This window comes from Photinus pyralis, unplaced genomic scaffold (genome assembly GCF_008802855.1).
Source record: "Photinus pyralis isolate 1611_PpyrPB1 unplaced genomic scaffold, Ppyr1.3 Ppyr1.4_LG2, whole genome shotgun sequence".
NCBI classification, from domain to species: Eukaryota; Metazoa; Arthropoda; class Insecta; order Coleoptera; family Lampyridae; genus Photinus; species Photinus pyralis.
This window is the reverse complement of record NW_022170403.1, coordinates 20,885,939-20,900,784: the sequence shown is the minus strand read 5'-3', so window position 1 is coordinate 20,900,784 and position 14,846 is coordinate 20,885,939. Positions and strand designations below refer to the sequence as shown.

The 14,846-nt window shown below is 36.0% G+C and overlaps 1 protein-coding gene across 1 annotated transcript; it reads left to right on the top strand.

Moving 5' to 3' along the window:
* Window positions 1-235: 235 nt before the first annotated feature.
* On the top strand, window positions 236-1,518 carry LOC116164497 (the record flags this gene model as incomplete). The annotated part of the gene is given in 1 exon segment (XM_031478684.1): window positions 236-1,518. A coding segment is annotated over 1 exon segment (1,218 nt). The 3' UTR covers window positions 1,495-1,518.
* Between the last annotated feature and the right edge of the window lie 13,328 nt (window positions 1,519-14,846).

Here is a 14,846-nt window from a genome sequence, read left to right as displayed (position 1 = left end):
TTGTCGCATCTGCTTTACGTCGACGATCTAAAGCTGTACGCCCCAGACCAAAACAAATTGTCAAACCTCTTAGAAACCACTGCTAGATTTTCTAAAGACATTGGGATGAATTTTGGACTTGACAAGTGCGCGTCACTCATAGTAAAAAGGGGTAAAGTAATACCGACGGATAAAATCGAACTTTCAATAAACAATATGCTATTCCCAACGCTATCTAACGAAGAAACATACAAATATCTAGGAATAAAAGAAACACTTACGTATAATACAAAAGACATGAAACAAAACATAGAAAATAAATATAAGGACCGACTAACAAAGATCATGCGCACACAACTAAATGCAAAAAATAAAATCAAAGCCATTAATACATGGGCAATACCTACATTAACCTATTCTTTTGGCGTAATACAATGGACAAAAACAGACATACAAGCCATAGACAGACTGACAAGGCGAACACTAACAAGCAATAGAGCTCTACACCCAAACTCAGCTATCGAGAGGTTATACCTACCCAGAAAACAAGGTGGACGAGGTCTAATTAACATAGAAGCAGCACACAATATACAAATACACAAGTTACAAACATACTTCAACACAAAAGCGATACATTCAAAACTACATGCATCTATTAATCAAGCAGACAATAAATACACACCCCTCAGCGCACACACCCAAGTACAACACACAGACAAGAAAACGTTCATAACAAACCTTGCACAGGAATGGAGCAGTAAAAAATTACACAGTCAATTTAAAACTAACCTCAACAAACAACATCCGCTGTCAACGAAATGGATGGAAATAGGACAGTTATACATAGAAACAGAAGGGTTTATGTATGCAATACAAGACCAAGTCATACCAACTAAAAATTACCAAAAATATATATCAAAAATCAATACAGGAAGTGACAGCTGCAGAATGTGTAAAAGCACCTCAGAAACAATACAACATATAACATCTGGATGTCCCAGCCTAGCTCAAACCGAATATCTAAATAGACACAATCTCACTGCTAAAATTCTCCACAAATACTTACTTCAGAAATATAACATCAAATCAACACAAGAGCCGTATTACAAACATATACCCGAACCAGTTCACGAAAATAAAAACTACAAAATTTACTGGGACCGAAGTATTATCACGGACAAAATCATAACAAACAATAGACCAGACATAGTAACAATAGACAAAATACACAGAATAACAACATTAATAGACATCGCACACCCATTAGACCACAACATACAGAAAACTATCGCAGAAAAAATCAGGAAATACACCGACCTATCAGAAGAAATTAAAATGATGTGGAAAATGGAAAAAGTTCTCATCCTACCAATAATCATATCAGTCACAGGCCTAATACCATCAGAACTATACACGGAATTCAAGAAACATAATTTACCTATCCAAGTTATAATAGATATGCAAAAATCAACAGTATTGGAAACATGCCGGATAGTAAGGAAAGTAATGCATTGAACAAGTCCACAAGTAATAAGTTTTGCGAAAGCCCTCGTTACTTTATCCACGACAAGTGAGGAAAAAATTTATAAAAAAAAAATAATAATAATAATGTTTATTGACCGACAGATATAAATACATCCAATTACAGGTCAATTACTATTAAAGCTAAACGTAAGGCGCATTATAGGTATATAAGAAAAGAAAAAAAGATTTAGTAAGTAGAATTTTATAGAAAAATGATTAAAAAGAAAATTTTAAGTATATAAATTAAGATATTACAAATCAAGTACTTTATTCGTGCCTAAGAGTTTAATAGGATACTATCTAGAGGTGAGAAGTGGATGTCGCACATATTTTGATATTCTATTGAAATTTGCCACACATAAAATGAATAGGAGAAGCAGCCAATATTGTTGTTGTGTTCGGTTTAGGGAGCAATAAAATTTGGTAGACGACCGTGAAAGCATAAAATGGTACATATAAATTTATTAATTTTAGTATCTCGCCACAGTCTATCTTGTTATGAAAGAGATTATACAGGAATGTGACGTTAGACTTAATTCTTCTTTCTTCCAGTGAATTTAAGTTGAATCTAGACAGCAGTAAATGTTGAGGATGACCTCTCTCTGGATAAATACCATCAGCTTTGTAAGAAAGAAATTTCAAAAATCTTCTTTGCACAGATTCCAGTGTAGCTTTTAGGTAGGCTTGGTACGGTTGCCATATTAATGCACAGTACTCCATTTTTGATCGTACAAATGAAATATATAAGATCGTTAATGCAGATATATCAGTGAATGATTTGCAATTTCTTATAATGTAGCCTAAGGATTTCATAGCTGACGAGTGTGTTTGGTTTATATGTTCACAGAATGAAAAGTCAGAACTGAAGTGAACACCTAAATCCTTTACCGCTGTGGATCGACGCAACTCTTCATTTCCAATGGTATATGTATACATAGTTGGGTTGGATTTACGAGTATATGATACGACATGACATTTAGATATATTTAACGCCAGCTGGTTTGTCTCACACCAGTTCGCTAGTAGATCCAATTGTAACTGTAAAGCCCAGCAGTCACTAATGTCAGTAACAGAAGCATAGATCTTAAGATCATCAGCAAACAATAAGTTCTTGCATGTGAGCACACTAGTCAAGTCGTTAATAAAAAGAAGGAAAGGAAGGAGGAAGAACTCATAAGTGGCTTTTGCAAATGGCCGACTTCCGTCGCACTCTCTCTCGTATACAACTTGATTAATGCTCCTTCCTGGTATTCTTTATTCATTGGACTAGACAAACAAGCAATATTTATGTGGTCTCTACGCTTCTTGCTAAACAAAACCAAAATTGCTTAATACTGAAAATGTGTCCTCCAAAATTTTCCGCCCCTAAAATTTGCCGCTCTAGGCGCGCAACTAGTCTACCTTGATGGAAATACACCCCTGGATGTAGCTCAAGGGAGAGTAATGAAAAAACGAGAGCGAATACGCAAAAGGCACCTTACTATGCACATAAAAGTTAAAAATAAAGGGGTTTGGGCCTAAGACGAGTAACTTGAGCACATTTTTCATGTATTGTTCAGTACTTTCTCCATTGGAATGTGAGCTATATTTTTCTCTACTAGAAGCACAGATATACGTAGCTAGAAGCATCCATCGTTAAAAATATGGAAATTAGTATTGGGCTTTAGCGCATGCGTATATCTGATTTTTTATAATATGAGACGGTTCCCTTTACTAGAAACATCTGTGGTTAAAATTCCCAAAAAATATCTATAAAAAAAGATGCGAGCATTCATTGCGCAGTTGCGCACACCTGATTTTTACTATATGCGATATGTTTGCCTTTACTATCAGCATCTGTGGTGAAAATTTCAGCAAAATATATTAATAAATAATAAAATTGAGACGCATGCACACATCTATCGTCAAGATTTTTCTTGGCTGAGGTGCCAGAGGTACCGAATTCAAGAAGAACGCACTAAATATATTCAAAACTGTAGGAGCAGTGGCGCCCTCGCATCGACGGACGGAGAAAGTGGCCTTGATTGCGCCTTCCAACATCAGTTGGAAAATGGGCTAAAAACTAGGTTCTACCATTAAAACAAATAGAAAACATTTAAGAATCGTACATTTATTTTGCAAGCTGGGCAAACAGATATTGCATTTACAGGTCTCATTACGTTCTGCAGTCTGATAATTGTCATTACAACTAACTATACAGGAAAATTGGGTAACTATTTTATCACAAAATTTCATTGTTGTTGAGACCAATGTTATAAATTCATAAACACAAATTCAGCCCTATTTGTTTTGCACGATTTGTTTGTTTCTAATCCTTTTAGTAACTGCGTTGTAACTCATTGTAACTTGTTGATTTTTTTAAATTGAAGTTACAGTTTACCATGATTTTAAAAGATTTATTGTTTTACGAGCTTTCCCAAAATGTATGATATGTATATCATACTTATTTGTAATAATAATTTTTCTACAATTAATTTTGCTTCTTGTCTAATCTGAAAGTTAATAACAAAAGTTGGTCAACTATAATTTCTATAAAAAAAATCAATTTTGAGTTGCAGCGCAATTACTAAAAGGTCTAGAAACAAAAAACGGACGGCATTGATTTTCTACGTTAAAAACTGCCTGAATAATGCTAAAACCATTTTGTTCTAGCTTCAAAATTTTTCGGTTTTTCTCTCTAATTAGTGAAAAAACAAAAGACGGCAGCTTATTTCTGGCAACGGTAATGGAATAAGCATGAAAAAAAATTCACCTATCTCAACCGTGTCATGCGAAAAATTTGAAATATCAATACCGTGTCTCGCACAAAATTTTAAATTAGCAAAACAAATTAGCATAACATGAAGCCAAATTAATACAATAAACAATTTTGAAAATACCAATGTTGACATTATAGCGTGAAGTTGTGACGTGAGTACTATCAGGAAAAGTTGGATTTCTCATTAACCTGATGAGCACATAATTTTAAATTAGCAGCACAAATTAGCACAAAATTATGAGATACTTGGAACTTAATTCCTTTCAAGTCGACACTCCAACTTCACGGACCCCCATATCTGACACTTTCGATGATAACACCGGCTTTATGGCTCAGTGGTAGAGCGCTGGGCTATAAATCCGGAGGTCGGGTGTTCGAACCTGGGTTGAGGTGAATTTTTCATCTGTGCCAGAGATGGGAATTACCTTAGACCAATTTCGAGCATTCTGCCAGCTACTCCGAATTAGGTTTTCCTAATTCGTAAGGTAAATGCCGGAGTAGTATAGAACAACTTAAGACCTTCTGCAGAGGCACCTCTGAAAAGCATTATGCGGGTCACTCTGTAATTGGGCGCAAGCCTGTTGAGGGCCCAGAACAAGAGAGGGATAATAAATTGCTGTACCTATAGATAACAAAAAATGTGTAGATGAAATCCTGAATAAATGATAGTGTATCGGCTAGGGTTTTGGGTCTTATGTGAGTTAGAAAAGAGATGGTGTTTCACCCCAATTCCTTGTGCGCATTAAAGATCATAAATCTTTATAGCAATCCAAAAAAATGCCAAGTAAAATGTATATTTTATCATCAAATCGATAACCTTTTAACTTACCACACTTCACGAGCCCGTCGATACTGCTATTATGTTAAATTATATAAACTTCACGATTGGATACGACATTTGTGATTTAGGGCTACATGTAAAACCAAAAGAAATCAATCTATGAATAAATAAAAATGAAAACTATCAACATTATCCAGAAGCTACTGGTTTTAATTTGATGGATGCTTAACACAGGTACGAGTAACTAATCTGCACACATTCGTTTTCAGGATACACGCCTCAAACAAAAACCAACTCATTAAACTTTTAAATTGAAGGCTTAACTAATGTTCGCTTTACCGTTTATAAAGCATTGTGCGGTTAATGAGCACTTTGTGTACATTGAACAAACTGTCAGGAACGGGTAAGATCTCGGAGAGCAACACTGATTGCGTCTAATAAACAATGAGTCAACTTGACACGCCTTTACGACACAAACAATCGCATGGAGGTTGAAATAAAGGTTTTGAATAGAATTGGATATAAACATAAAATTTCTATTCAAACAGTATATACGCCCGGCCATTTTCGTATAAATACAGTTGATATTTCATTCATTGCTCCAACAATACTGTGACAGATTAATCGATAGATTTTCCCGACGTATATCAATTTCCGACACACTTATGTCTTCTTTAGTTGGTGAAACGTCATTCCATCAAAACATGATGCTGAATGAATATCCGAACCATTTCCCGCGATTGGTATAGGATACCTATCTGACCAACTGACCTGTTCCGACACCAAAAATTAATAGGTACAGCCGTACAAACATAATCATACACACATGTTAGTTAATTTAGTTATGAAAAGATTCAGCATGTACCTACATTGTACACCTCCTATTTCTGATTATAATAAGCTCTCAAGAACTTTCCTACGATACCCATGAACGCGTTTGTAATGTCAATTCCTTTTCCACATTTTCAGCTTTATTGAATGCAATTCTCCACAAGTCGGCGCCAAATAGACCCAACATTTCCAGCTCAGGTTACGCAAAAACATTCAGAAAATAATCGTAGTGTAACGAAATACAGCAGCTCTCTTTGTTACTTCGTCTACAAAAGGTTCGCGTTGGTCACGAAAGCACAAATTCAAATTTTCATTAAAATTGAAACAAACTACCTACTTAAAAAACTTTTCTAATTTTCTAAAATTCCAATTGAGTTCCTCACTTTTTTTCTAGAATTGCGTAATAAAATTACCATAATTCCACGTTTTTTTTCCAAGTTTAACTTAACTCCATGCCCTCCATTCTTATAAATGAACTAATCGCGGCTCCGCTCAGTTGATGGAGCAAGTATGGGAAACTCATTTCTTGAGCGGTAGTACACACAAATAGGTAACAAAGTTAGTTGTATTACGGATTTGCGGTTTTGGACGAAAAGAAAACAAGAGAGAAATAATACCAACATTTTAACTGCGTTAATAAACTGTTCGACGTACAGCCATCGTGACGTGATTAACTATTCCGTAGCGAATTTCCGATTGAATTCCCATGGGCTTAATTACCCTCGTTTTAAAGATTTCACAATTAGAATGACATGTCATGTGACTCCCCAGATAGCGGTCATATGCAATTCACATTAAAACCCATAAATTTACATCGAGGTACTCTTTACCAAAGAGATAAAAGACTCATTCCGTAACAAATAACGTTAATTGACGTTCAAATCTTTCAATGCGACAGTTTTTAATTGTAATCAGAATGTTTTATCAAAGAGTCGTTGAAATCATGATGTTCCATAGCAAATAAATATTAAGTAACATAGTGGGAGCTGAAACCTACTCGGAAGTTTGAAGAAATAAGTATACCTGTAAAGCCCGTTTGTAACGATCACTTATTTAGTCAAATTTTTAGTCCTTTTTTACTTCAATAAAGATAATGCTATCCTAAAAATGTCATAAATGATGAAACTGTAGGTATGTAACATTCCATAATATTGTCAATTTTTTAGTACCAGTAAAATGTAAACATTTGTACATAACTTATGTTATATTAAATCTGGAGACTAAATACTTATCTTCTGTAAACTAAGGTCTCGATCTACTGTCAACGTATTATAGTGAGCTTTAAAAATGAATATAAATTTAATTTTAATTTTACAAATTCCCTATAATCTGTCAAAAGTTACTAAAAAATTGAGGGAAAATAGGACAGGTTCTAAACATTACAAAAATAGGACAACTTTTAGTTCCTAAAATAACTACCAAAAAATTGATCAAAGTTGATGTATGAAATGTTCAATTTTGTTGTTCCTAAAAAAATTATTTAAAAATTGACTAAATAAGTGATCGTTACAAACTGGCTTTAGTGTTAATGTCATTTATACTCGTATTTATATGTTAAACTAGTTACTATTATAGGTCATTGAATAACGACCCTAATTTTTCACTCAACGACTAGATACAGTGCCAAGTCGTCAGCCTGGCGGCACCTAGATGTCAGGTCTTCTACTGTCCACTATCCAAATATGTAGTCGCATGTGTTGTGAGCTACTACCAGTATTATGTCTATATGGTGATATAAAAAGGGCAATACAGACAAAATATTGATATTTACGTCCGCTGTAAGCACTTTAAAATCAAGGGTCGGCACCAAGCAAGTAAACGTACCTGTGCGCGAGACTACCCCGCGTGACGTCAGTAGCCAGAAACATTCGTATACTTTGCCAGCACGGCGGCAAATGTTTCTGGCTACACACGTGCTTTAAAGCTGCTAAGTAATGATACTTCAAGTATGACTTTTGAAAGTGTCATCTGGGGCTGAAATAAAAAATCTTCCTAGGTCGCTTTCTTTAAATGCAGAACATGTCTTTGGCTTGTACTTACCTAAGTTTTGTTTGAAGCTTTCACAAACGCGCGTAATTTAGGGTATGCTGCCAAATCTGTTTCACTTTTTAATCGCAGCAGTGTTTGAAGTTTTGAATGAAGGCACCAAAGGAAAGAAGATTTAACTACCTCCTTCATACTCTTATATGCTAGCATTATCGATGCATTTAAGACTTTGTTCGTAAATGCTTCCTATTCATCCACGAAAAGAACTGTTCATGTTCTTTATAATAAGCTTTACTGGATTTAGATCTTACACCTACCAATAGTCAGGGAGACATTTCTGAAAAAGGCTTTCTAAATCATGTCTAACGGCGTTTTGTGCTACAAACTAGCAACAGGCGGTTTTAGACTAATTCGACTCCCTCTTTAAGCCCTTCAATCCAAGATTGAATTGCCGGTTTTCGGTTATTTCGAGCCCCCAAGGTACGCCAGTGAATATTTTGGGTATACTTTACGGGTAGAATACCATCTAGTATACATGAAGACACAGGTTAGACACACTTTCGTATTCATACTAGGGGCCTAAATACAAAAATACCGCTTAAAAACGAAAAAACGCAAAAATTCGTCATTTTTGTCTTTTTGATCTGTTCTCGACGCCCAATATTTATTTCTATGGTAAATTTAACATTTAAGTATGTAGACACTTCTAACAGCGCCTGGGCCTGGGGCCTAAATACCAATATGGGGCCTGGAAAGTCTAAAAACAGTGAAAAAGTCGTTCTTTTTGCCGTATTTTTACTACACTGCCTACTCATTTCCAATTTCGGTGGCCCGGACCAATAATATACACATTACGACTACCAGTCCGGATGGTGCACACCCGAGGGGCTTAATGGTACTTACAAAGACAAATTGAATGTTTTAAAAAAATGCGCTTTATCTGCACAAGAGTATTGCACAATTTATCCTTGTTTAGAATGTCATCGTTATTCTCCTGCCAGGGCGAAAATTTTGTTTGCCAGGGCGGCGCCCTGATTCGCCGCCCCCCTCTGGCTACGGCCCTGTATGGACGCTAAACAGTGTCATAATTCAGCGTATTATGATCGAGTCGAACATGAAAATATTTAAATAAAATTTGATACATAGGCGCTTGGAATAAATGAAAATCTAACGCTAGTTTCAAAATTTGGTTTTACGCATGCGCCGCGCCGTGGTAACTTTCTTATTTAGGAAAGAATTGAAATGAAATTCTTCTTATAAACTGAAATTGAAGCAGCACGTCAAAAATCGATTGCACATTTGCAACGCTACCTTTCATATTTGTGGCCGGAATTTTAAGAATTTAACAGAAGTTGCATCTTGCAAATGGGAAATGAATGCAAGTGGAAATGCCCTTTTTTTAAATCGTTTACGATTACTTTTTAACTTGTGCTGATAGTATTACTTTCAATAATGTTACTAATTGCAGCTTTAACTTCGGTTCTTCTACTAGCACTGAGAATATCGAGTATAAATAAAGTTAGTTGAAGGGTATTTTATTTACTTATAAGCTTACGCATATATGGAGTTTTTATTTGTCTAATTCATAATTTGATTTGCGGGAAATTTAAACTGTCATCACTTCTAATGAATCACCCGGTATAAAGAGCAACGCGCATTTACGCGCGGCTGAGCGTGGCGCGACGAAGCGCCTTTTTCGCTCAAGTGAGCGTTTGCCTATTTAAATCAATGTGAGCGAAAAAGGCGCATCGCCGCGAGTGAGTCCGCGTTGGCCTTAAAGTTTTCTGGAGCCGTAGGATTCGCCAATCTTTTCAACCGGGCTGTATCGGCTTCGAATTCTTGCAAAGTTTCGCCCGATTTGTGCGTTCATAGACCTGCTGTAAATGTTTATCTCCATATCGATCTTCTAACCGTGACACAGTTTACTCAAAATCCTTTTGCTGGTGTTCTGGAATCGTACGCAAAACATCCAAATTATCTCCTTACAACGCAATTATCAGGAAAGTTGCCTTCTCTTCCACTGTCCATTTATGTATGTAGCGGTAGCGGCCTCAAACTGTGTCAAGTAGGTGCACCACGGTGATTTTCCATCGACCAGCCTCGCTGTCTGTGTAGACACTGCAGGGCGCGGTTTTTAGGGGCGGGGGGAGCGACAGGGGCGATCGCCCCCCCCCCCTAAACATACTGCTCAATTGTTTTTTTTATTTCATTAGGTTTACATAATAATCGAATTAAATAGACCTAACCACAAACCACCTGACGGAAAAGTAAAATTGAATAAAATACAAAATAATGCCGGCGGGGGCGGAATCGTGTATTGTCCAGACTGCGACTCACGACTGCACTCAGCACTGATTACCACCGCATAATAATGAATATGGTGTTGATTTATGGCATTTTGCTTATACGTTAATTTTGAATGCAGAATGTAATGGTTATTAGTTTTGGATCTATACGTTTCATGAAAAATGAAAGCGTTTGAGCCTATTTTTATTTTGCCTTTTTTGAACAATGGCGCTTTAAATGCTTTTTGTTGCTTTTATTTAAAGTTCATGCTTAAATTGGATTGGGATAATATTTGGCAAGTTAAGTTAATTGAATGTGGTACAGAATGTTGGGTATTCGGAAATTAATGCGGCAATAGATATTAAGTCTGTAGCTTTTTTTTTTCGCCCCCCCCCCCCCCCCCCCCGAGTAGATGTATAAAACCGCCCCTGAGACACTGGGTGAAGATGTGGGCGACCCAGTTCAAACTGTGAGTGAAGGAATCGATTCCTTCACTCAACTGTGCTTATAAAGTTATAACGACCGCTCCAGTTGCAGAATGAAAAAACACCGATGTGATAAATAAAAAAAGAAACTAAGATGAATAGTGAGAAAACTGACGGAAAGCAGATTACGACGGAGGACAGGTATCTATTAAGTATGCAGTACTTTTTAATTGATTTTAGTAAAGTTGTTAGTAACGGGCGTATTTTGTGTCTTTTTGCGACCTAGAAAACGGGGTCTCTTGAACTCTCAATGCACATTTGTACAAAAGGGATGTTCCCGTCAGATTGGCGTCAAGTTACCTACACTAAATCCCGGTTTGTCGAGTCTGTTAAAGACACCATTGTGTATAGCGTGCAATTCTTTTATATAACAAGTTAGATACCCTTAAGATTTGGCATTTCGATTGTTATTTACTTTATGAAAGTTGTAAGTAAAGTTCGGTAAAGTAGATTCGGCCACCGATTTACACTTTGTTGCCCATATCAAAATGACGTATGGAATGTACGTGTAGACAACAAAAACGTTAGTTTATGACGTGTTCCGATGAGGTAGATTAACAAGCGAATTGGAGAGTGAGGGTGGTAATACCAAATTATATGAGGTGAACAAGAAATTGAAAGATGATGCCATGAATATATATCGAAAATGGAGAATCCAATGAATGAACGATGGATTAGAACCCGAATTTGAGATTTAATCAATGGAGGTATCAAATAAGCAAAACCTTAAGCTTTATAAAGACGTTTATGAAATCATTTAGAAATCACCTACGCGAATTCTATGTTGCAGATTTATTCAAATCCCATGTAGGATTCAAGTCTACAACACGAAATACCATTTACTGCCGTATGAAAATAAGGTTCTTTTCAAAATAAGTGAAGAATAGGTAATTTCGCAAACAATTTTCAATGAAACATCAGCACACTATTTAAATTCACTTTTGCGTTAATGAAACATTTTAATCAAATGCGTTTCAGGCAGCTAGCGTTATTGGTCTTGAAAATTAGTTTTCCAACCACTGAACTGCACTGAATCGCTCTCTTAAGGATTCATACAAAAGGCTGTACGGCATCCTTACGGAACCGTTATGAATAAATATACATATCTCAGGTAGGTAAGCAATTTCTATGTAACCTTTATGAGAACACCAAAACTATAAAATTTTACTGCAGTTGGCTTTACTGCCTTGAATACCTCTTAGATTTGACTTTACTTACTATCTTTTACATAGATATAAAAGAAGTGTGAGGAGGATTTTAAATCACAAACTTCGGCAATGTAGAAATTTGTTACCCTCGAAACACGGATTGTTTCAAATAAAGTCTCAATACCACACACAAAATGGAACTCATCAAACCTAAGCCCAACTTGAATAACGACCAAATCCAAATCCAAAACCGAAACTAATCGAACTATTGTTGGAATTGCGGATATCTGTTGTATTTTTGCGGAGGAGGTACTATCCGTAGCGTAAAATTTGTGGGAATATTATACGTAGATTGGAAACGCGTGCGGAGTATAATGGAAATTGATTTACTCACGTAAAGAAACGAGGCCGCATAAACCTGCGAACAACCTACCTTTACCTTTATGGCCTTCGCGCAGAACTTCCTTTCAAGGAGCGGAAAATAGGTTGAAAATATATCCTGATCGAAAATGATAAAATTTTAACCATTTCTCCGCATTCAACAATTTCTGAACCATGATTTCCCTTGCACGGTTAACTTGTAATATGTTTGAAAACAAATTTAATTAAAACACCAACTCCTGATGAGAACTAAAAAACGTGCCATAGAAGTTCTAATTTCCGTCGAATCTAACAATTCAAAAATAGGTAATGGAGTCATTAGTGGTTGCGTGGTTTGATATCATATTTCTGGAAACGACGTAGGTATTCTTTAAGGTATTTTTTTCCCTTTTAGTTTACTCAGTGTCGCCATCTTTTGTTTTTGGAGCGAGAAGGAAAGAGTTCACGCAATTTGAGTATTATCCACAGATTACCCTAGTATTATCTTACAGTTTGGGAGAGCAATTAAGCAAACTATAATTTCATCTATACGCCCTACGCTACTAAAATAGCGAAATACTTACTGCTGCTCCATGCGGAATTATTTACATGTATTCTACAATAAATGCATATTAATACCGTTGAGTCAAAAGTTCACTCAACGTTAATACCAATCCCAACAGCAACTAAATGTAAATGGTGCAAAAATCATTAATAAAATTAAAGCGTTTTCACATCTACCTTTTATCCGAATATTCTTCGAATTATACAGTGCGGACGTAAATGGTCCTCCATCCCTTCTAAATTAGAAACGGTTTGAGATATCGATTTCAAATGTGAGGAGGGTAAGTAATGTATAAAAAAATTGACATAGTTCTAACTTATAGGATGATTTTGTTTAAATGCAGAGGTGAGGTCATGTTTTCACTTTAACCCCAGGTAAGATGACGCTTAGTCAAAATTTAATGTTTCTACAATTCAAAATACTTTTTTGCACTCCTTCGTTCTAAATCGCGTTTTCCCAATAAAACACGAAAGTCGGGAACGTCAATTTTACAATTGACTATCTACTTTCGCGCCCTAGTGCCTAAAAATTCAACGAAATTATCTATTTAGTGCGGATCATAAACTAATAAGTAGTATGATGGAAGAGTAAAAAAGAAAATATAAATACACTTTACATCATTCCCTGTAGTACACGGGCCAAAATAAGCTTAAACCAGAAGTTTTGAACAATAAATTGACATTTTAAATTTCTAGATTTCTACTTTATCGGCATAGAGGACTGATTTATTCAATAGAATTATAATGTCGCAAAAATCTCGCGAAAAGGATTTGAATTTATATAAATTCGATTTAACTAATCCGTGCAAAAAATCGAATACATGTTACGTGCGTGAACAGTATTTGCCTGATTCGCGCGATATGCGTCGCTCGTGCGCGTTGCGCACTCGCGCCGCCAAACTTCGCGCTCATCTTCAAAATAACTGTTCCTGCACTAATAATGTAAATAACTATTAAGAAGACGTTTGGTAACTTTCATACTTAATTAAAACTTTGAACATATGGATTGTGCGTCAAAAATTAAAATTAGTATTTATGGTCACGGCCAAAGCCTGCTATAACAACAGACCTAAAATCAGCATCACATAAAATAAAACAAACAAAAAAAAAGAAGACTCGACAAAACGAAATCGAAAAAACGAAAATACAGGGGAATTGGCAACACTGTAGAATGCCCGCTGAGCCACGTCGGCAACACTGATTGCGCATTCTCGCAGATGTTACCGCTGTCGGACGTCACCACCGCATGGGATATTATTTAACTATTTGTTTGAATTTTAGCACGTGAATTACCTAGATAAAAGGACTTTGTGGTACATTACTCAAAAATGTTCGGAACCGCAACCATAAAAAATACCAAACGTCCTTTAAAAGCATCTTCCGAATTGTTTTTTTTTATATTTTCAATTTTAGAAACTATAAATTTTAATCTGGGTTACAGTGCAGAAAGTTAACTCTGTTAATTCTTTATGTCAAACGTAGTATTTCATACTTTACTTAGCCCCCTTCCCGTCAATTTTAAACCAATAAAAGATATTAAAGATCCAGGTAATCTAAACAAAACCTTTTCTGATTTTCTAAAAATATTTCCAAAATTCTTACCCCAAGGAGGTGCGAAGAAATTCTGATCTTAAAGAAATTTGGTATCTTGGTTTTTCAATATTAATTCAAAATTAGTTTTTAAGAAAAAAGGAAGTGCAACTTCAGTTTCAATAAACCAACTAACAGTTTTTTTTTTTACTTTTCAAAAAGGAGTGCGCATTTAATCTTCAAACTTACCTAAGAATATTCAAAGGTGTAGCCCAGAGGCTTTTTTTAGTCCCCCCCCCCAACATTATTTTCTAGATATTCACGTGGCTAGTGAATATAGTTCTCGTCCAAAGGTTCCAATGTCCCTTTGAGAGTGCCATTGTCCGCTACTTAATTTTCGAGATATTGGTTTTGACCTCACCCCAATAAATGTCCCTTGGATATGTTTCTTCCCGACGTTGGAAGCTCTTGGTGAGTGCCCTTCTCCGACACTCCGCTCTTGGGATATGACGAATGATAACCGATTACGATACGAGGTAAGGGAAAACGGCGGTAGTGGGTAGAAGATAGTTCCTTTCCCGGAGACCTTTAGTTCCTCTCGATGAGACCTTCCA